At 39.5% G+C, this 22,124-nt stretch overlaps 1 protein-coding gene across 1 annotated transcript in view; it reads left to right on the top strand.

Moving 5' to 3' along the window:
* The window catches only part of LOC109305326 (vitellogenin-1-like), a 61,300-nt gene that overhangs the window by 14,701 nt on the left and 24,475 nt on the right, over positions 1-22,124 (top strand). The window contains exons 11-22 of the mRNA XM_019528329.1: positions 1,443-1,661; positions 3,158-3,375; positions 3,468-3,565; positions 8,939-9,063; positions 9,153-9,251; positions 9,337-9,456; positions 9,684-9,873; positions 9,964-10,057; positions 10,176-10,361; positions 17,149-17,293; positions 19,134-19,353; positions 20,150-20,319. Coding sequence (XP_019383874.1) covers positions 1,443-1,661; positions 3,158-3,375; positions 3,468-3,565; positions 8,939-9,063; positions 9,153-9,251; positions 9,337-9,456; positions 9,684-9,873; positions 9,964-10,057; positions 10,176-10,361; positions 17,149-17,293; positions 19,134-19,353; positions 20,150-20,319 — 1,884 coding nt within the window. The remainder of the gene's footprint in view (positions 1-1,442; positions 1,662-3,157; positions 3,376-3,467; positions 3,566-8,938; positions 9,064-9,152; positions 9,252-9,336; positions 9,457-9,683; positions 9,874-9,963; positions 10,058-10,175; positions 10,362-17,148; positions 17,294-19,133; positions 19,354-20,149; positions 20,320-22,124) is intronic.

Raw genomic sequence — 22,124 nt, 5'->3', positions numbered from 1 at the left:
TGAGGGGCACCCTGCATAGACCCCCATAAGGTCAGGGACCCTGGGGCTGTAGTAGAGGGTGAGCAGCCTTGTCTAGGGTCAGGGACCCCAGGGGACTGGGATGGATGGATGGATGGAGAGGAGCCTTGCCTGGGCCAGGGACCCCAGGGGACTGAGATGACATGTGGAACAGGGCCAGGGGTCTGGAGCCCAAAGGGGCTCGAGGACACGTTGGGAGGTGAAGCATTGAACTCAAAATATTCTAGAACTCCAGGCTGCCAGAATAAGAATTGGAGTTAGCTAAGCTATTACAAGGTAATGTATTTATGGGGAACTGCAGTTATTTCACATTGAAAAGCTATCAGTCATGTAAGATTCTTTCAAGAGCTGTTACAGAAGTCAGTAGGAGTTTCCACACTACCAAAGATGGGAACCCCAAGTCCTATCTCAGGGGTGGGCAAAATATGGCCCACAGGCCAAATCCAACCTGCCAGGCAAATTAATCCAGCCCATAGGCAGGCACCCAATTAATTGCATCTGGTGTTCCCTACAGCTGCCCCTGCTACACTCCACATGGGGCCAAACCCAGCCCATTCCCCCTGGGACAGTGTGCACACACCCACCAGCAGGAGGGCCCCGGCCCCAGCCAGTGTGCACAGCTTCTGGGCAGGGCAGCCACCAGTGCTGCAGGCTGCAGCCAGTGTCTGTGCCAGCCCCCAGCCCCCAGCCCCCGCTTCGCTTCACCTCACCTCTCCTTGCCTTGGGGAGCGAGGAGGCTGGGGAGTGGAGCAGTTCCCTGGTGCCAGCCCCAGCTCCTGTCCTCACCTCACCTTGGGCTTACTTGTAAGTGTCCTGCACTGGCCCCAGTGCCTCCGCTGTGCTCTGCACCCAGCTCCTCTCTGGGTGGGTGTGCAGCATTAATAAGTTAGTGCATGGTGAGATTTTAAATTGTGTGCAGTTGCACACATGCACACCTTGGAGAGAACCCTGCTTCTAAGTGATGCCCTTACTAGCTATATCATTAGATAGATCACTGATTAATGAACCTCAAGAATAGTCTGTCTTTATGCGTCTAGGAATGGTCCATAAATTGGCAGAAAGAGATTTTCAAATACACAACATCTAGATTCCAAATTCTCATTGAAAGTCAACGAGAGTTAGCCTGTGCCTGACTTTCACACCTTCATAAATTTCACCCATTGTGTTTAAGGTGTATTGATGAGGAAGAGTTGGGAGCTGTTCATCACTGCTGCCTATGTTGCATTTGTTCCATGAATAAATTGCAAATATCAGTCTCCAGAGGTAAAAATCTAGCTTATTTAGGGAATACTAAAGGTACTTGAAAATATTTTAAACATAAATCAAGCCTCAAGCAACAGTGAAAGTGGGGATAAGGGGTTATGAGGAAAAGAATGACGCAGCAGCTAAAAGTAACTTGTTTAAAAAAACCTTTTATTTTCCAGCCACTTCATGACCTTGCAGCAGAAGCAGCCAGCAGGTCCAATGAAGAAGAAATTATTCTGGCTCTGAAGGCCATTGGGAATGTGGGACATCCAGCCAGTTTAAAGCGCATCATGAAATTTATGCCAGGTTACGCAACTAGTGCCACTGACCTCCCACTTAGGGTCCAAATGAATGCTGTGCTGGCCCTAAGAAACTTAGCCATAAATGAAACAAGACGGGTAAGGAAACAAAGGCACCTTTGTTTTGCATGTGCTGTAATAAGTGGAGTATGTTCCTTTTATCTGTTGCTGGGCAAAGGTAGCATTTCATATAAGCGAATAGCAGATTTTCTTTAAACCCTTCAATTATTATGCTGGTGCCTCTGATTTCTTTTGACATTCATCTACAGTGTTTCAGAATGCTGGAGAAACCTGAGTATGAGAATCCCTTCATTAGTCTGTTGTTGAGGTTTTGTCAGCATTGTAAACTCATATTTTCCAAGGACATAAGAGAGAAAAAATATAAGCTATATTTAGTGCTATTTTAACTTGGCTGTGTGAGAGAACGTACAAGGAAACAGCAGCTCACACTGCATATGATATATGGGCAAGGTTTGAGGAGTGGTGGATGGTGCCATAGTATCTTCAGAATTAAAAAAAAGACTGTTTTGGAGTTTCTGAGCAATATTGGGGTTGGGAACCCCCCATCCCACCTACCCCCACCCCACCCACAGCCTCCTGGAGCCCAGCAATCCTTCTATGACCCAGACAGTTACTAAGTTACATTATCTGTGTGTATTTGAAAAACCTGATCTAGAGCATTCCTAAAGTCTGTTACTGGGATTTTCACCATTCAGGAAACAGCTTAATTCCCAGGTTTGTGGCATATAGCACACCCACATTTTCATTAATTACTCCTGCAATGTGTCATTTTATTGCTCAGTTTTGAAATAGTTACTTACATTTAGAAACTACTGCATCCTTCTCTCCAGTTTCATCTTGACATTTACTAATGCACATAATTGAAATAGCATCATGTTAGTTAGGTTTGATCCACAGTTCTGTAAATTCTTCTGGATCAGGGCCTTACATTACACAGCATGGATGCAATGTACAGGCTAGACCATACTGGTCATGATAAAAATGTGCAATATGTTGCATAAAATGAGGCTGCAACTTGATCACTGTCTAAATGTACCTACATGGGATAGTGATTTCATATAGCTGACTGTTCATTAATTTAGCTGAAAAAGACATAATGGTAGTGTGGAAATGATGTAGCTGTATCCTAATGAGATCATGTGGTAGGAAGTTGAAATTTGACAAATTCAAACTGGACATAAGGCAGAAATGTTAAGTGAGAATATTTATTGGAATGCTTTAACTTGGGTTGTTCTTCAGGTGAAGGTTTTGATTAAAGACAATGCCTTTTCAAGAGATTTGCTATTTTCTCAATGAGACGTCAAGTGTTTGATTTAGAAATTATCAGGTGAAGTGGTATTTTCCTGAGTTACGAGGAAGGTCAGACTACAGTGTTCATAATGGTTCCTTCCAGCATTAAATTCCATGAAACTATGAATACATGTGACTTGTTACAATTAAATAAAAAAATAACATTGGATATTTCTTTCTAAAACAAGTGCTGTATTTTACTAGTGAGAAAGGAAAGAAAAACTAAACTATCATCAATGAAAGTTGAAACATACAGTGGCTTACCATTTATCAACTATTTTCAGATCCAAGAAATTACCCTTGACGTTTTCCTGAATTGCAAAATCCATCCTCAAGTCCGAATGGTAGCTGCAGTGGTTCTGTTTGAAACCAAACCAAGTCTTCCGGTATTGACGACTTTAGCCAATGCAATGCTAGAGGAACCGAGCATGCAAGTGGCAAGTTTCATCTATTCTTACCTGAGGGTACTGGGTAGAAGCACAGCTCCAGATCTCCAAGTAATGTAAGGGGATTACACACTTTTAATTTAAAAGAGGAATTTGATGCAACCTGTAATTGAGATGTTAATACAGTACAATTCATTAAATCTTACAGGGCTTCTGCCTGTAGAATGGTTATCAGAATACTAAGTCCCAAACTTGACAGACCTGGCTATAGGTTCAGCAGAATTTTCCACTTCAGTATGTTCAGAGGTAAGGCTCCATTTTCTTCACCTGATGTTTCTTGACTTTGCAAGAAAATGCGGATGGGCTCAAGAGAAAAATCATGCAAACTATGGGACCAGTTCTACCCAGATATTACTGAATAGCTTGTTCATTGCATGATGTACCTACAAATTCTTCCCTCCCTAGAGAAAAATACTTTATCTAAAGTATCTTTCTTTAAAGGTTTAGATTCCTGCACATTTCACATTGTATTTCATCAAGGCAACACAGTTTATAGTGTTAAGTATTGGACAAAGCAGGCATAGGCCAAATTTCCAAACTATTGTTAGATACCAAACTAAAATTGGGTACCAAACCTGACATTTAGGCAGTGGCCTGATGTCTAAAACACCTAAGAATCTATGACATTCATTAAATCCAACTGTTCCTATGAATGCTCAGCCCTTGCCCATCTTAAATATCCAAGTTTGAAATTATGTATCAAACCATTACTAGGATGTTTGTTTTCCCTTATGAAATATTAATTTCAATAGACATTCTTGGCTTTTTTTTGCAACTTGATACTCATAATTTTCCACGACAATGCAGTAGATTCTGCACCAAAAGTGAATGATATACCACTTCTATCAACTGAAGTTGCACATATTCAAGGACAGGGTATAGCCATTAGTGGTAGGAGTGAGCCAAAGAAGATCACTACTTCTTGCTTGCAAAGATAGATTACAGTTATTTCCATTCAAATTATCTTTTAGAATAGAAATTAAGTGCTCCCTTATTATGTTGACCATGGCATATAACCATCAGGTTGGGCAGATTATATCTAATCACATGTCCTTATGTATGTAGCTTATCCAGGAGAACTCTTGAATGCTTGAGTGCTTTTGTAATTCATCAATATATTTAGAGCTATTTTTTAAATGAGCAGTAGAAAATGTGTCCTTGAAATACTGTAAGCCTGCGGTGCTAAATGCAGATGTACATTTTTTGCAATACCTTAGTAAACCTTGTTATAGCTTTGCCTCCATTTCATGGATTTTACATGACCATTTAATCTGCTGTACAATAAAAATAAGTATAGTACATACCACTGTGACCACAGTAATATATGATACACATGCTTGCTACCTCAGAGAGGCAGACAGAGAGTGCCTGAAGAAATACAATCATTAATATGTTCTGTGTGAACTTTTTTACCTTTTAAAATGCATTCAGGGAGAGATACCTTTTCCAGTAATAAGCAGATACATGTTTCCAGTTTTAGGCACACGTTTCCTTCTTTTATTCTTGCCTTTAAAATAAATCAGTTTGAGCACGAGCAGTAACTGTGGGGGTAGTGAGAAGGGGCGCTCTTGTTTTTTCTGGTTGTGGCCAAGGATTGTAGCAAATCAGTGATTGTTACTGTTTTATTGATTAAGACAAGTGTTAGGAGTTGGTGAGAGAGAGAATTTAATGTGCAAACTTTTCAATTCTGGAGACTTCAAGGCCCGATTCTTTTTTCTCACATGCTAATTTTTCATTTGGAAAACTCAGTTGGTTACATGGAATCAGTCCTCTATTGCACTGATGTAGGAGGAAACTACTAGGTCACATGTGAAATGTGTATTTAGTGACTTCATCCTAGAGGTGTTACCATAGTGACTACAATAATACAGTGTCTATTATTATGCTAAGAGCAGAAGTATGCTCTTGGTATTGCAGATGCTTAAGGTGGTAAATGCTTAGTTTTTAATGACAACCGCTGCATATGATTTGAAAATAACTCTCTGACCCAAATTCTTCCCAACATGGAATGGTACCTTCAGCCCCTGAGTAGTGCCACTAAAATCAAAAGGAGGGCTTACTGTGTAAAGTGTCACTCCAGATATGCACAAGGGGTAGAATTTGGCTCTTCATGCACTAGAATTTTTGCAGCATTGTGCCAGAAAATACATATATTCATATTTTTTTAATTTCATTTTTGAATGTTGCTTTTTGTCATCCCTGATTTTTCTGTCAGTCTCTCAGTCTTCTTTGGAAGATGACATCCAGTCAGATACAAGCAGGTGTTGTCACATCTCTCCAGATATAATAGCTGCAGTGCATCATCTGACAGTGTCAACATGATTTTTTTCCATTAGTAGATATTTTCTGTGCAGACTGAAGGAATCTAAGTTAGTAGCATACACTGCTGGTGAATGAATAACTATGTTCTCTTCAAGTTAATATATTTTGTGCAATCATATAATCATTTATAAGCAATGCTTCTTATTAAGTGTCAGTAGCTGCATCTACACAAGACACTGACTGCGCAGTAGCTCATTACAGCTGTGCAGTCAGCATCACCAAAAAGCCATTCAGGAACACTACTGTGCAGTAACACCAGTTACTGTGGAATCAGTTAGTGCTTGTGTATGCAAGTACTAAATGACTGCACTGTAACTGCACAGTCAATGTCTCAGGTAGACACAGACAGTAAATACAATATTCATTTCAACTACAAGGATTCAGAATGTAGAAAACATGCTCCTATAAAAAAATGGCTAAATCTATCGTGTCCTACCCTTATGGGTGGGCAAGTTAGAGAATAAAGCCCACCACTGCTAAGCTAAAGGAGTTCTTTCTTTAATTTACATGGTGAAGATCCATTCTTCTGTTTTGAAAGTCTTGTTTTCTGCCATATTGGAGTCACTATTAAAATCATAGCCATCTAGCCTTTAACTATTAGATTTCTACATTGCGTGATGGGGCTGCATCATATGAGCCAATGAACATTAAACACCTGCTTACATTGTTTTGAGATACTTTTTGGAGTTAAAGATACAGCATAGTCAAACAACACATAATAGGTAAAGGGAATTGGACAAAAAATATTTTAATATTCCTTTTCATTTAGCAGTATGTTTGGCATGTCCTAAATGTGCACTGTGATTTTAAAATACATAGGATAGAAATGAAATTAGTCCTAAGGAGTTACATGTGAAAACCAGAGAAAATTACATGGTATTCAGTAACAATACAGTATGATGAGTCTATGCAATAGCAGGGTGAACACCTGTGTTGGAATAAATGAGTTTAAGGAGGAGGAAGGTGATGACTGGTTTTCAAGTGGCAGGCTGTCTCAAAAGTAGTGGGGGCTCACAGACGGCATAGGTGCTGATCTGTTGCATATTTGTAAACCAGAGGATACTTCTCTCTGATCCTTACATTTTAGCTAATTTTTTCATGGAATTTAAGTATAGTCCTTTCCTTGAAGTTAATGGGAAATGAGAGGCTAATTTCTATACATAACTTTAAAAAAATAATTTCCTAATACTTTTAATTCACTTTTGCCTGAGCATCCTCCAAAGCAATGCAGTTAGTTTGCGGGTGCAATTTTTATGTAATCAGTCCCTAAAACCAGTTGTCTACCATGTGGAGAATAACTCTGATGTAAAGATAATTCTCCAGGGACAGATATCTCATGTAGAGGGGAAGTCTACATGAGATGCCTTACTGCAGTGGACTGTTCTACTGTGCATTAGCACATTCGGGCAAAAAACATACTAATGCACAGTAGAATTAATCTAGTGCACATTAAGCATCACAAAAAAAAGTTTGCCTTTGCTACTGCACATTGGCATAGCTGCTGAGACTTTATTTAGTATTTCATATTAGAGGTACTAAACTAAATGCGCAATAGCAAGGATGCATTAATGAACATGTAGACGTGCCATTCAGCCTCCTTGCATCTGGATTAGTAATGGCAGAGGGAGTTAGGGGAGGAATTATGGCAGAGATGACCAAGTGCCTATGTTGATTCCAAATTGTGATTTTAATTTTGTTGTTATTGAAACCCAGGTTTCTTAGAGAAATGTGCAGGTTGTTCTAATAGGCTAGGGACAGACATTACACATAAACTGGTTTAAGTGATCAGAAACTGGTTTAAACCTGTAACAGCAGATGTTCAGTGCACATAAACCAGTTTGAAAATAGCTGAAACAGGTTTGAGATAAACTTGGTTGAATGTAGTATCAGACTGAACTAATTTGACTTAAACCAGTTCATGCAATGTCTGTCCCAGACCCTTTGCTGGTTTAAGCTAAATCATACTCCTCCAGCATCCCAGCATGCCTCTGGGCTGGGCTCTCTGCCCCACAGCAGGGCTGGCTTCTCCCCTCTGCTCCCTGGCTGCAGCTCCAGCAGAGACTTGCAGGCACAGCATGTCTGCTGGCTTCCCCGTGCCCCCTCCCCACCCTCACCACTAGCTGCTTAAGCAAAGATCCCTTCCTGCTCTCTCCCACATCACAGACTGTAGCCAGCATGTGGTATGCTAGCTAATGCTGTGTAAGGCAGATAAGACAGTGTCCACTTAGGGCTTTTTGGAGGTAATCAACAGCTCAGATTCCTGCAGTCGCTGCATTCCTTCCTTTGGAAAAAGCTGTTTAAGAAGAGCTTGTTATGAGCAAGGCTTTGTTTTCTGATGGGGTGTTAAATGCTGAGTGATAACAGAGCTTATGAATGCTCTGTCCTGCCAGGGCCTGGCCATGCCTCCCTCAGATCAGCCCTTCAAAAGGGAAGGGAGGGCTGCTGTATTGCCCCCCGGTTTCTAGCCTGAGCCACTGCAGGCATGTGCCTGCATTTCTCACATGTCTGTCTGGTTACAAAATGGATTTAGCCTAGCCAGGTTAGACTAACCTGCAAAGATTGAATCAATTCAGGCTTTTTGAATGTTTGTCCCTAGCCATACAGCTCAGGGAAAGTAGACTGCACATAACTGTCCCACTTTGGTACACCACCATCTAATTGTTACTCTGAACATTTGCTGTATACAAGGGCTCATTTAATTGTGTATGACAAATCTAAAGAACAGGAGATCTATATAAATTATGTTTGCTCAGTGTTTACTTGATAGGTAACAATTACTGAGTAATCAGTGTCACTTCATGGAAAGAGTTGCAGCATTTATAACTAGATGTGTTAAACTGCCTTAGAACAATTTCGAGACAAATCTACACCTCACCATCTGTCCTTGTAGGATAACTATCTCACGTTCCTAAACTTGGAATGTCAGGATGGCAAATCTGTTTCAAATCCCTATCCCCTTTGTCAAGTTGCACCGAATGATGTCTTGTAAACTGATCTCATAAACTGATAGTACAAAATCTGACCCTATGTAAATGATATGGCATAAGCAATTGGGAATATAGCATAGCTGCTCTGCAATGAGCCAGGGAGATGTAATTTTGTCCATTAATAGTTCAAATATATAGAACATTCTGTTTGTGACAGTTTTATACTATCACTTTTATGGCTGAATTTTCTGGCCCTTTTCATATCATGCTGCATCAGTCGTGTTATGAAATTAGCAAATTAACACAATCTGCACTTTGTGTTTTTAAAAACTGAGCTTGTGTTTTATTGTATGTGTTCTTTACTCTTTAGAATCTCTTATGACTGGATTGGCAGCCAAATATTTGGTCATGAACAATGCAGGCAGCATTTTCCCATCAATGGCAATGTCCACATTTAAGGCACATTTCCTTGGACACATTGCTGACCCCTTTGAGGTAAATGAACATTTTCATAATTTGTCTCTGATTAGCTTCACTTATTCCCCCCAATCCTATCTGCATTTATATTTCACTTCTCCTCACAGGTGGGAATGAGAGCTGAAAGAGTGCAGGAAATATTAGCAAAAAGAAGTTTCCAGGGAGGTTCTGCCAGTCCATATGATTTGAAAGAAATCCTGAGAGCGGTAAGTTCTTAGGGAGCTAAAATCACTTAAAGATTAATTCTACTAATGCTTTCAACAGTCTAACGAACTTCCTATTCTCTTCCAGCTCTCTGATTGGAAGGCATTGCCCAGTGATAAACCATTTGCATCAGGCTACATAAAAATGTTTGGACAAGAATTCCTGTATGGTGCACTTGATAAGAACACCATCAATAACATATTTCAGGTACCCTTTGATAGCACCATCAGACAACAATCAAACAGCTTAAAATGTTGTTTCTCTTTTTCTTTGTTTTTTTGACTTCACATCCATGAGAATTTTTGCTTTCAGACTTTGATCCTGTACAATAAGTTAAAATTTGATCAACAGTAGTTATTATCACTGATCACTCTCTCCCAGAGTATAGTTCATGACACAAACCAGGATTTCCAAATTCTATTCTCTAATTGCAGGCATGGTATGGACCAGAAGGAAAAAATCCCTCTATAAGGAAACTCATAAATAATCTTCAAAGTGGTGTTGGAAGCCAGTGGTCCAAAGCTTTATTGTCTGCTGAAGTCCGTCATATTGTTCCTACCTGTACTGGATTCCCAATGGAGACAAGCTTGTATCATGCCTCTGTCACTAATATTGCAGGAAATGGTAAAGCATATTGAAAAATGTGTACTGTGTACAGTGTGATTGCAAAGTATTTTTAACACAGGTTAATTTGCTTCATTTTCATTATAATAGTTCAAGCACAGATTACACCCACCCCAAGGTCAGATGTTAAAATATCAAGCTTAATGAATGCCAACATTAAACTAAGATCCAAGCTGGCCATAAGGTAAATATTTATCATAAAGCAAAATGATCATGTTTCCAAGTGACTCAAGCTGGTTGTAAATATTCATCAGCTGTTTACTATATGTATGTAATTTCACCATGCTGTTCTAATTTTTCAGCATGGCCAAGGACATGATCTTCGTAATGGGGATTAATACACGCTCGGTCCAGGCTGGATTAGAAGCACATGCCAAAGTGAATGTAAATCTCCCTCTGAATGTTGCTGCTACCATAAACATTAAGGAAAAAAGCTTCAAATTTGAAATCCCACCTGTCAACCAGGACACTGATGTAATTACTCTAAGGTAGGCTGTATCATTTATTATCTTCCTCTGTAGCAGCACCAAATCTTTAAAAACGAAACATTTCATCTTTTTAGGGATCACCCCTGTGGCTATAATAGTTTGGCTGACTGGCAGTGTTTGGCCTAGTTTACTTAATAGAAAGTGAAAGTCTTGAATCAAAGTTATGCTTAAATAAATGCCACTTGTCTGTAGCGGTCTTCATTTGCTTTTCTCTTTCAAGCCACTTTAAGGCCCTTGAGGCTCACAAGAAGTTTATAACATATATTGCATTAAATATTGTGTGTGTGTGTGTGTGTGTGTGTGTGCGCGCATGCGCGCGCGTGTGTTTGCATTTGAAAGCACCAGGTTAGATTTAAACCACGTGAGTCTCATCAATTATAATGGGAAACTTCCTTATACACACATTCAGTACTTTAAAATTGAACAAGTTCTGGCATTTCTTGTTGCGTTTTTATCTGAATTTCCTATGGTTGGCATTTGATCTTCTTGCCTGTTAGGTCTACTTGATTTACTATCATTGCCTGCAACTGCAATACACTCTGGAAAACTATTGTAGCCAGATGCCAAACAAAAGAAAACAGATGGAAATACAAGCACAAAGAGAGGGAAGGAAAAGAAAAGAGTATGTCCAAGGAATCAAAGCAGTAGACCAAGGCTTAGAAAATCTTCACAGCACAAAAACATACTGAGAAAGCCAAGATGAAAATTCATTACAAAAGAAAAAATACCACCAGCAACAAAAATCAGCTATTATTCAATCCCCAGAAATGTTAACAAGTTTCTGTTCTAGGAATATAGCAACCACAAAAGAACTCAGTCCTTGATCCAGCTGAAATTAGCATTCATGGCTGCTGGCCCATGCAAGCTCTGTAGGCCTTTTCAGTTTAGCAGCTGTGGAAACTAATCATTATTCTTCCTAAAATCCCCTCTCTCTTTACTAGTTGCAAACTGTCTTATTAGGCATTCCCTCTTCCCCTCCAAAGATGACTCCTTTACTCTGTGAAACATGATTGTAATCAAGCTCTCCAAAATGACTGGAATTTGAACAGGCCCAGGAACTCTTCAAGATGTCTAAACAGAGGAGGATGATCCATAATTCACAAAGTATTAATTCAAAGGAGTCATGGTCCAGTGCTGTTGATTTATTCTTGCATGGACCACAGGACTTTTCCTGAAGTCAGACAAGAGGGGATGTTCATGCCAGTCATTGTCATTACCTCCCAGTGTTGGAGAAATCAGGTGGAAAATAATGAAACAAATAATAATAGTCAACATAAATATTAAAGCTGAGCAATTACATTGTGTTTACAACTTCAATTTGCTGTACAAGCATTAACTAATGAATCCTTACAATCTCTTCCTCAAAGTGAATGAAATGTATTGTTCCTGTATGGCAGAGGGGGAAATGAAGACAAAGATAAATTAAGTGAGTTGTCTTAGGTCACAAAGGGAGCTAGCAACAGAAGAATGGGATTAGAACTCAGGAGTCCGTGTGCTCCTGTTCAAACCAATCCCTGCCTTTAGAGTGTTAGGGCAGACTCACCCTGAAGTATTACCATCTATCAAACCATACTAAGTAAAATAGGACTTGATGGAAATAACTACATAGGTTTGCGTACATGTGTGCTTTAATGCACCTTAGCCTATTTTAATGTGCATTAAACGTCACTTAAAAACTGTGCTATTTAGTTCATGTACATTAAGACAGGCTATTGCTCATTTTCCTCATATCTCACAATGGCGGTACTAGATTTAATGTGCATTAACTAAAGCGGGTTACTGCACGTATAGACATGCCCAATGGGTGCATCTACATGTATACTTTACTGTGTAGACTCATTAGCTCTGCAGTAAAGCATCACCATGTATATGTGCACGGTATTAGGGAGCAGTAAAATAATTCACTCCACCATAACGTAGTGCTGTTGGGGACAGTACTATCTTACAGCGGAATAATTAACTGTGCTGAGACACATGTGTAGATGCTCACCACAGGTGTAAATTGTGCACAGTCAGCCCAGCCAACCAGAGGCCTCCTCTGCCCTATATCAAATTGCTGCTATCCAAGGTGCACATGTAGATGCTGCACCTAGGAGCAATTTACTTCAGCTTGAAATGCTCCAGAGTTTATTATTTCACATTAATTGCATGTGTAGATGCATCTAATGCCTAAATGAATTGGTAAACTAATGGCATAACACCCCCACCTCCAAATGAGCAAAAACATCAATTTTTTATATAAAAATATTCCAATATAGTGTTGCCAAACAAATGACAGAATGTGCATTTAGAATAAGACAGCAAAAGGACAAGAATTAATCAAGGAAATAGCTAAAGACTATTCTCCAGAACCATATCACTACATGCTTATGGGACACACTAAACTCTTAGGGCCTTTGTACACACCAGGTTTTTTGCCCTTCCTTGTGCTGCAAATGTGTGACTGTTTGCACAAGCAGGTTTTCCAGATGCTTTAAAAGACTTTCTGGTGTATTAAATGAAAACTACTTGGATGTAGTTTAGTTTGGCTCCCCGGAAATTAAAGCATCGCGTTCATGGATTTGTTACGTGAGTGCAAATACAAAGGCACTCAAAGATGTGTAATGAGCCTCTTTGTCCACCAGAAGGCACTGCAACTTTTTTGTAGATCACCCCTTCAAATTGCTTTTGCTTTCAAATTGCTTCTGTTTTGGTTTGATTTTTTTCTTGTGTGGTTTTGCCAGCTCCCTGCTTCCCCTGCTGAATGGAAGGGCAGGGGCATGGGGTGGGTGGGGGGCCCCAGGCCTGGGGGGCAGTGCTGAACCATCCTGCTCTCCTGCAGTGCCAGCCAGGGACTGGGCTTAATTCATTCAAAAACCTAGTACATGCAGACACAGTTGTGACACTCCAGGGCTCAATTTGTTGAAAATCTAATACATGCAAACAAGATGCAGTGCTCCAAAATGAACAAGTTGAAATTTTATAAACCTGTTTAATTTAATGAAGATTAAAGCCCAAGAATCAGCAAGAATTCTTAGTAGATTGTTGACTTACATTATATTATATTTTGAATAGTTTAGTGCTTCCTAACATGTTATAAAATATACTGGACTTAATATTTTGGACATGATCTGATGCTACCTACCTAGTTTACACTCTTAAAGGAACTCGTGGAAATAGTTCTTGAAGAAAATCTATGAAGTTCATGGCTTTTGCTCTTTTAGCTGATCCAGGCAGTGAATAGGGCAGCTTACCACTGTAGAGACCAGCTGCTTCAGAGAGACATAAGCTTTCATAAGCAACAACCTGCTTCATCACATGCTAGGAATGGCTGAAGTAGGCTGTTGCCTATATGAGTTCATGACCCTCTGAACCAGCCAGTCTTCACAGTGATACTCTTTTCTATCTTCTGCCTGGCTTCAAGCTAGCACAACTAACTAACCCTTTGAAGGACTGTGAACAACTTTGAGACTATTTTATTCTATGGCACTTTGTTTGCTTCTATGCATGCAATAATATTTCAGCTAGTCAGGAAAGGTCTGTATTAGCTTCCCCAGCTAACCCCAGCTGTTCCTACTAGGATCCATGTGCAAACAGTAGAAACATAACTTCAGTAGGAACACAGATACAAGTAAAATTAGGTTCAATGTGGTCTGTTATAGTGTTCCTTAGTGAGTGAGAACTATGAAACTTAAGACAGTCTCCAGCAACCAAGGGAATTTAGACAGAATTACTGGTTTGAGTGGTAAAGAGATTGAAGGTCCAATATGAAGTAGTACATTCTGGATTAAAATTTCCTTCCCAGCACATAAAAGAAATATAAACTACAAGTTTAAGTGTAGTCCTGTCAAAGGTAAATTAAACTCTAAAGAAATATAAACTTTTAACATATTTATTTGGTGTATTATATTTGGTTTGCCAACAGATGGCCACTTAAACATATTTTTATAATGTTTACAGGAAGAAATAAAAGTAAATACATTTTGGGAAAAATCAGAGCCTTCTTTGTGATTAAAGTATAAATATGGAGAGATGCCAGCAAAAGCAGCATAAACTTTGAAAATCTATCACACATTTATACTGACAAGATATTGAAAAATAATCATAAACTCAAATAGAGCGTATGGCCTGGTTTTTAAAAATTGCAAGTCTGAGACAAACTGCTTCATAAGGGCATCTTAGAAGATTAATAATAAAAATTGCAAAAATTTATATGACGTGAGAGAATGCATCTTTTGCAAAAAAGGAAAACTTTAATGCATCTGTGCATGGTATGTGATATCATGTGAGGTAAATGCTATATGTTTACATGGTAGAGAAGTAACATAGCTGTCTAAGACATCCTTGGGCCAGACTCTGAGCTGATTTTCATTGATGTAAATCAGAAGGAACTGTTCTGGTTTCAGTAGTGGTTCTGTTTTAAGGGGGTGGGGGGACAAATGAGATGGGAATCTGGCTTTACTACTGTTATCTTTCTATAAGTTATGCATTTATTTTATAAAATGTTCATGCCATTGCTTGAAAATAAAAAAGTTCAGTAGTGTTACTGATAGAGGGACCAGAGCAGCAGTCCTGAGCACTGCCTTTGTTGAGGGGGGTGCAACAACAGCTACAACTGCAGCAGCAGCTGATCATACCACTACAGTGGGCACCACAGTCACCAGCACTGCCCAGGGCAGAGCTGCCCACCTACACCTCTGAAAAAGAGATGAGTTTTTTAATGAGCATTTCTACTTAGCTCTTATTTGACAATCTATTTTAAGTATATAAGGGCACCACTCATTGCTGGCATAAATTGATCTAATTCAGCTGAACTGCCCCACTTCCACCCCTGCACTGAATATGGCTGATATTATACCAGAGAAAAAATGAACACTGTTTTTTTTTCTCTTATCCAAGTACACTAATACTTATATTGGAATATCTCTCTTTTATTTTCTCCCTTGTGTGGGGATCAGAGGGAAGAGATTCTTTCATACCATAGCTTTAGGCCTTCTTTGTAACTGTTTTTCTTGCTAAAGCACCAGAGCTGCCTCTCGTATCCTATTTTTACTGTGGCTTGTGATTCTGCAGACATTGACATGTGTCACCTGTGATACAGCTACATTTGTCAGCTCTCTGTGCTCAACGGGGAGGAATCGATCCTCCATTTTCATTAGGTGGTAGGAGTAGACTATTGGCATAAAAAATACTAAAAAATATATATGTATAACTATCAGAGCTTTCTGCCTGGAGACCCAGACTACTGTTCAGTGGTCATTTAAATTATTGAATGGCACTAAAGTAAAAGCCATTTCCCTTTTTTGTCTCCTTTGCCCAAATAATTCAGCTGAAATGCGAGTTGATTTCATTTTCTTTTTATCCACTCAGCTTGTTAGAAAGAATATTTTAGTTCAGATTCCATTTTTCGAAGTTCTACTCACACCCAGCATGAAGCATTGCTGTCATGTCCTTATCTTTAAAAAAAGAGAGAGAGAGAGATGGAAAAGAAAACAAAGCCCACGGGTGACATACGTTTTATTGAGGTGTTCCACATGAAGTGCAATTGTATGCTTTACGACGCGCACAGCACGGCAGGAGTCTTCAAGAGGAAGAGAGCCTTATCAAATGAATACAGATTCACATTTCAAATAGGCTAGATAGGAAGCTCTCAGGCTTTAGTACAGCATAGACTACATTATAATAGAGATGATCTTATTGACCAGCTCCTCATTTGTGGGCAGTGGCAACCTTCTCCTATAACCATATTCCAGCTATTCTAGTGATTGTTCACATATGAAAAAAAAAAACTTTAAGGGACTTTAAGGTAATTTTAGCTGCATTTTTAATGCTATTAGTACTTGGAAATTAGCTGCTAATTAGCTCATTGCTACTAGCAATTAAATGTGGGAAACAAACAGTTTCCCATCCAGCAAAAACTGTCAAGATTTTCTGATCACGAGAAAAAAAACAAAATAGTTCATATTTTTTCAGGATAATTTTTTTTAAATGCCCAGAAAAAGTAGCCTAATAGTTAGGGCATTCAATCTTTAGAGGGGTATGTGGAATTTCATCTCATAATACTAGTACCAGGCCCAAGTGTTCTTAACTACCACAAGTCGCTACCCCACACCTAAGCGAATTCAATGAAACACAGAGAACTGAACATTTCCACTTAAGCTCTGGGCAATTCCTTGGAAAAGCAGTGAACTTAAGACAATGCAGTTACACTCAGTTTGAGACACATTACTCCTCTGATAGTAATCTTCAGGGACGCCACACCAAAAACAACATTTTATTATCAACATTTTCTGGAGCTGTTAATTATAAAATTTAGAAAATAAAAGGATTTTCTGCAGGGAGGACATCCAGATATTTAGTCTCCTCTAGACTGTTTAAAATTTTTTAAATCATCTGTTTAAATAACAAGGTCAATATTTCCAAATATAGGAGCCAAAGGGTTAAGCTGTTACATCCATAATAGGGCATCTCAATAAGTATCCTGATTCTTCAAGGTGTATGCCAAAACCTGTTGATTTAGATGGTTTTTGCTGTCACTCGACACCTCTGAAAATCAAGTAAAAATATTTAAAAATCTAAAGTTGATGTGCCTGCATTTAGACACCCATGTTTGAAAATGTTGGCCTAAATTTTAATTCAGCTTTGTGGGGCTTGCAGATCCCACTAGCAGGATGGATGCTTAAAAATATCTATGAAGCAACTTGCAAGGTGGGTTATTTGTTGCTAAGTACATGCCGCAAGATATAATTCAGATCTTTTCCTCAGAAGTGCTTATCAATACAACAGCCCCCTAATGTTTATTCTGCAGATCTAAGACATATGCTGTTACAAGAAATGTTGAAGATTTAGCTGCCATTAAAATGACTCCAGTTCTTCTACCTGAGGCAGTGCCTAACATAATGAAGATGTCCTTCGATTCAGATTCAGCATCAGAGGAGGCTGATAAAATAAGGGTAACTCATCCTGGGGTTTGATTATTTCTTTTGTTTTGTTTTTTATGTTGTTTAGTTTAGTTTAGTTTTGATCAGTGTAAGTCTGTCTGCTTTATCCATAGGAGAATTTGTATGAATGATTTCTGACTGGTGTTGTTTCTTTCAAAATCAGTCAAGTTCAACCTGGGGGCAAAAATAATCCCATAGTAACATTAAAAAAACACTGGAATTTAATCACTGCATCAGGCTAAAATAATTGTTTTCAGAAACTATCCCATTCTCTTTAGTAATTAATTTTATAGTGCCATCTACAGGATAGGCTCACAGCCTTATAAAAAGCATTGTAACTATTGCTATAGCCTTCCCATTTAATTCTCCGTACATTACCAAGAGAGTTACAAAATATTCAATCAGGCTATTGGAATATTCAACTAGTAGAACTGAGATTTAATATTAAGAGAAATAGAGCATTACTAATCCAGGGATGAAAGTCATATTTTCTGTTGAGGTAAATGACAGACTGTAATGACATTTTAGGGCACAGTTTTCAGCCAGGGCCAGATTTGGGGTTCCCATTAACATCCTTTAAATTACATTTCTGTAGCACAAAACAGACACTGGTTCTATGCAGGATTTCCCCAGTGAAGGAGCAATATGATACAGCCCTATACCATTTCCCTTACAGCCACCTGCAATAAGGATATGCTGGGAGTAGATTTTTAGATGGGATGGAGGACAACTGGGGAGTGGTTGTGGTTCTTTGCCTCACAGAAGCCGATAGAAAACAGGGGAGGCAGCTACGTGAGTGCAGCCTCTGGGACTCGGGAATGCACAAATTTCTCCCAGGTTGCGCCTCAGTGCTGCACCTACTGAGAAGTGAAGCTGTGAATCAGTTTCTAACTCATGAGTTGGTGCTAAATGAACATCAATTCACTAATGAAACTAATTTGAACAATTCCCAGCTTAGTAAGAATTTGCCTAGGCAAAAAGTTACTATTAAAACTTCTTGTCTGAGTATGTCTCAGGTGGCTCAGGCATTTTGTGGGGCAGTACACAAAAATGTGCCGTACAGAAAAAAATTACACACTCCTGAAAAAAAATAAAATTAGCTGTAAAAGCTTTTCCTACATGTAAAAAGGCATCATACCCCTGGGTGGTAGAAACTCATAGTTTGCCTCTAGCTGTTTGCTTCATTGCTCAGGGAAAACATACATCTCATTTCATGGCTTTAGTTCCAACTTTAATTAATTGTAATTAATTGCAAGTCCTTTGTGACCCATTGTTGCTACATATGGGGTGTTTGTGGGCAGCAGTTTCTAGTATCATATACTCTGACTATCTTTGAGATCTCTGTGGCTTTCTCAGCTACTAAATCCTGCAGTCCATACTAGGCCTTATTCAGACAGAAGTCCTATTGCTGTGAGTAAAGATCCAAAAATTTGGCTTGATATGTTTGTTGAAAGATGAAATTCCAGACCATGGATTTTTCTTCTCTTTAGAGAAAATAACATGCCTAGGGTTACCAAGATGCTGGAATTCAGGGGACACAGCTTGAGTCACTGTGGTGAAAAAAAGCAAAAGAAAATAATTGGCATTATTTCGTGAATGACTTTTCCTGTCTTTAATCCTGATTCCTTTCCCCCCTTTATTTTAGAACGATCCCCTAAACAAGCCACTCAGCCCAGCTTATCCAGCTGACAAAAAGTGTTGTTCCATAGCAGGATCTTAGAGTTTCATGAAATCAATTAATTTCCTCTACAAAATGTATAGGAATACACTGCTAAAGCAGGAACTTTTAATAAGTGGATAGGTTTTTTATTGTTACTGAATCTAACATTGACATGTGCTTATCACCTAATAGGACAGACCATCTTCGGAAATCATTTCACAAGAGCACCCTTCTACAGTTGAACAATCACCTCACAAGAAAAACCCAGCTGTTCATTTAATGTGTTTCAATGCAACTACATTTGGATTTGGAATTTGCCTTGAAAGGAAAAGCATACATGCTGCATTTCTCAAAAATGCCCCTCTCTATTATCTGGTTGGGGAGCATACTGTTAAGCTGACCTTCATATCAGGTAAATACTATCTTGGATCAGGTGATAAAGTGAAATTAATAGATATTCATCTGTCTTAAATATTAATATAATATCTGATCATCCCACAATATTTAATACTTTTTATCTTCACACATCCCTGACAAGGAAAGGATGTGTTTCTATATGTCTACCCTGAGGCCCAGATCCTCAAAAGGTATTTAAGGATTCAAGGAAATCTGTAGCAGAGTAGATTGTTGAATCTAAACCTCCTAAATCCTAGGCTAACAGCTCAACTATGTGGCCATCTTTTAAATGTCAACAGTAACTTCTCTGACTACTTGACTAACATATACACATGCAGAAGGCAGGATAGAGTGGCACCTACATTGCCTTCTACTTTCCTTCAAACTAGCATAGCTAACTCCCTTTCTCAAAGTTTACACAGCATTAGTGTCAATTTGTCAAGAACAATTACATCAAACAATGCCTAATCTTCTGATCAGATCTGTTACCCAGTAAGGTACTACTGATAAGCTCTGGCCTGTCAGGCAATTCTTTCCACACAGTTTGAGCTACCTATACTTTTTATTCACTTTAATTGATGCAACATCATGCTTAACATGATGAACAGTGTTTGTCATTCACTTGTAAACTTTCATATATTTGCATGGTGTATTAACAAAGTTACCAACTACTGAAAATGAGAATGTTGTAACTATATTTGCATTTAACAAAACAATGTGCTTTGCTGCCCTGTTTTGAGGTGGTGTATTTTTTTCATGCTACTCCTAATTGAAGAATAAAACTGCTGATAGTAATTTCCACATAATTCCAGTCCCTACAGATGTGCCAATTGAGAAAATACAAATCACCATTCAGGCAGGTGATGATGCTGCTCGGAAAATGGTACGTTTAGTGACCTTTGTAGATGAAGGAAGAGAACTAAGCAGAGAAGCAGCTGAAAAAGTGAAGAAAATCCTTGATGATCCTTCTGATGAGACTCAGGTATTTACATTGTTCTGGACTCGTGGGCAAAAATGTAAGCCTATGTCATACACTTTTATTATTTACAAGGTAATCTCAGTGCTTTAGATAGTGGGGAAAATGAAATCATGCAGAATTAACGTTTATCAGGCGTGATTAGTCGCGCTATGACTTCTGCATATGCTGTACTCAACATATTATTTTTGGGTACTGCTGGAACTGGATTTATGACCCAGGTACCTTGTTCCAGGCAGACCCAAACCATCAGACCAACCACAACCTCTCCATTTCATAATAGGCAAATTTCATTGATACACAGTGATAGCAGATAACAATAATGCAGGCAAGGCAAACAAAATAACCCCAACTCCGCAAGTCTAAATCTACCATTCCTAGAGCTGTCAGAGGGAAGGTATGTCTGGCCAGTACATGAGCTTCACCCTGAAGTTCTCTCTTGAATGTCAGATGTCAGCAGCCTGGAGATTGAGCACCGAGCCCCAACCCTTACACCCCACCCTCAGTGGGGTTGGTGAGACAGGCTGGTCATGTGCCCTCTGTCCATGATGGCATCAGCTTCCCCTCAAAAGGACTCTTTGCTGCTCTGAAATCCCTCCTTTTGTATTCTTTCTCCCTTTTGATGACTCTTCATCTCTAGGCATCATTGATTGGTCTCCCTGTGGGCATCATACTGTCCACCTTCTGTCCTGTCAGTATATTCCTTTGTTCCAACAAACCCATCACATTCACAAATCTTAATTTGGTTATTTATCGGGCCTCCTAATTTGGCCTGTTTACCAACACCAGAAATCCCAAGGGCCCTGCAGTTGGGCATTGTGACCTGGTTCCAATGCTGCAGAGTCCCTTATCTCTGTTTGGGTACACTGTTCATGGTATGGAATAATGTGGTACATGTCTTTAATTTCCTGGCCTGTGTGTCTGTTGGCTTCAGACACAGTGAGCCTTGAAGGAAACTTTGTCACAAACGGCTTTTAGAAACCAGTTGACCCTTGCCATTCTTCTGGACCATTGTTCTAATGCATATCTACTTTACCTACAAGTCAGTTCCTAAAAGCAAACCTCTAAATACCATTTTCTAGCCATCCAGTACCATTCCATGTGGACATTAGTAAATATTTTAGAAGGTATCACAGGCTAGGTACAGACATTCACAAACACAAGGTGGAATCAATCTAAAGGTGCAGAAAGAAGTATAGCTCCTGGGTCTAATTCATGGCACTCCACAGAAAGCTCAGAAAGATTCACAGAAGGCTCCATAGACCAATCCTCCTAAACCAACAGATGTTAGCTGTTAGGTCAGAAGGGTGGGGCATCAAGCTTCAATTTGGAGCCAATCCAGGGAGAGAGGCTGCATCTCTACAGCCTCTTCCCCTAGCTCTGCCCCTCCCCATCCCCCTAGCTCCCGTTCTGTCTCAGGATGGGAGGGAGAGAAAGCAGAGGAGGGAGGTCCATTCTGGAGTTTCCCTAGCCATGCTGGAGTGGGGGAGGGGCATGGTTTGGAGCCCCCCACCTCAAAGGGCTCCAATCCACCATCCCCACCTTCCAGCACTGGCTGGGAAACCCTCAGACTGAGCTCCCTCCATTCCCTCATCCTCCTCCCATTCTGAAAACAGTGCCAGGATGCAGGATGCAGGATGCAGGCTGGCATGCATCATCTTAGCCCTGCTCTCAGTGCTCACAGACAGAAGTTAATGAAGGTGCTCTGGTTTGGAGTGCTTTCATCTGTGTCACACTAGGTTGAAAATGCCCAGTTGTGGCTAGGTCGGTGGGCTGGACACCAATGAGGACGCAGTTTATGATTAATATGT

Source organism: Gavialis gangeticus, unplaced genomic scaffold (assembly GCF_001723915.1).
Source record: "Gavialis gangeticus isolate Ggan-Ray unplaced genomic scaffold, GavGan_comp1, whole genome shotgun sequence".
Taxonomy (NCBI): Eukaryota; Metazoa; Chordata; order Crocodylia; family Gavialidae; genus Gavialis; species Gavialis gangeticus.
The sequence above is the reverse complement of the archived record's forward strand: the minus strand, read 5'-3'. Positions and strand labels throughout refer to the sequence as shown.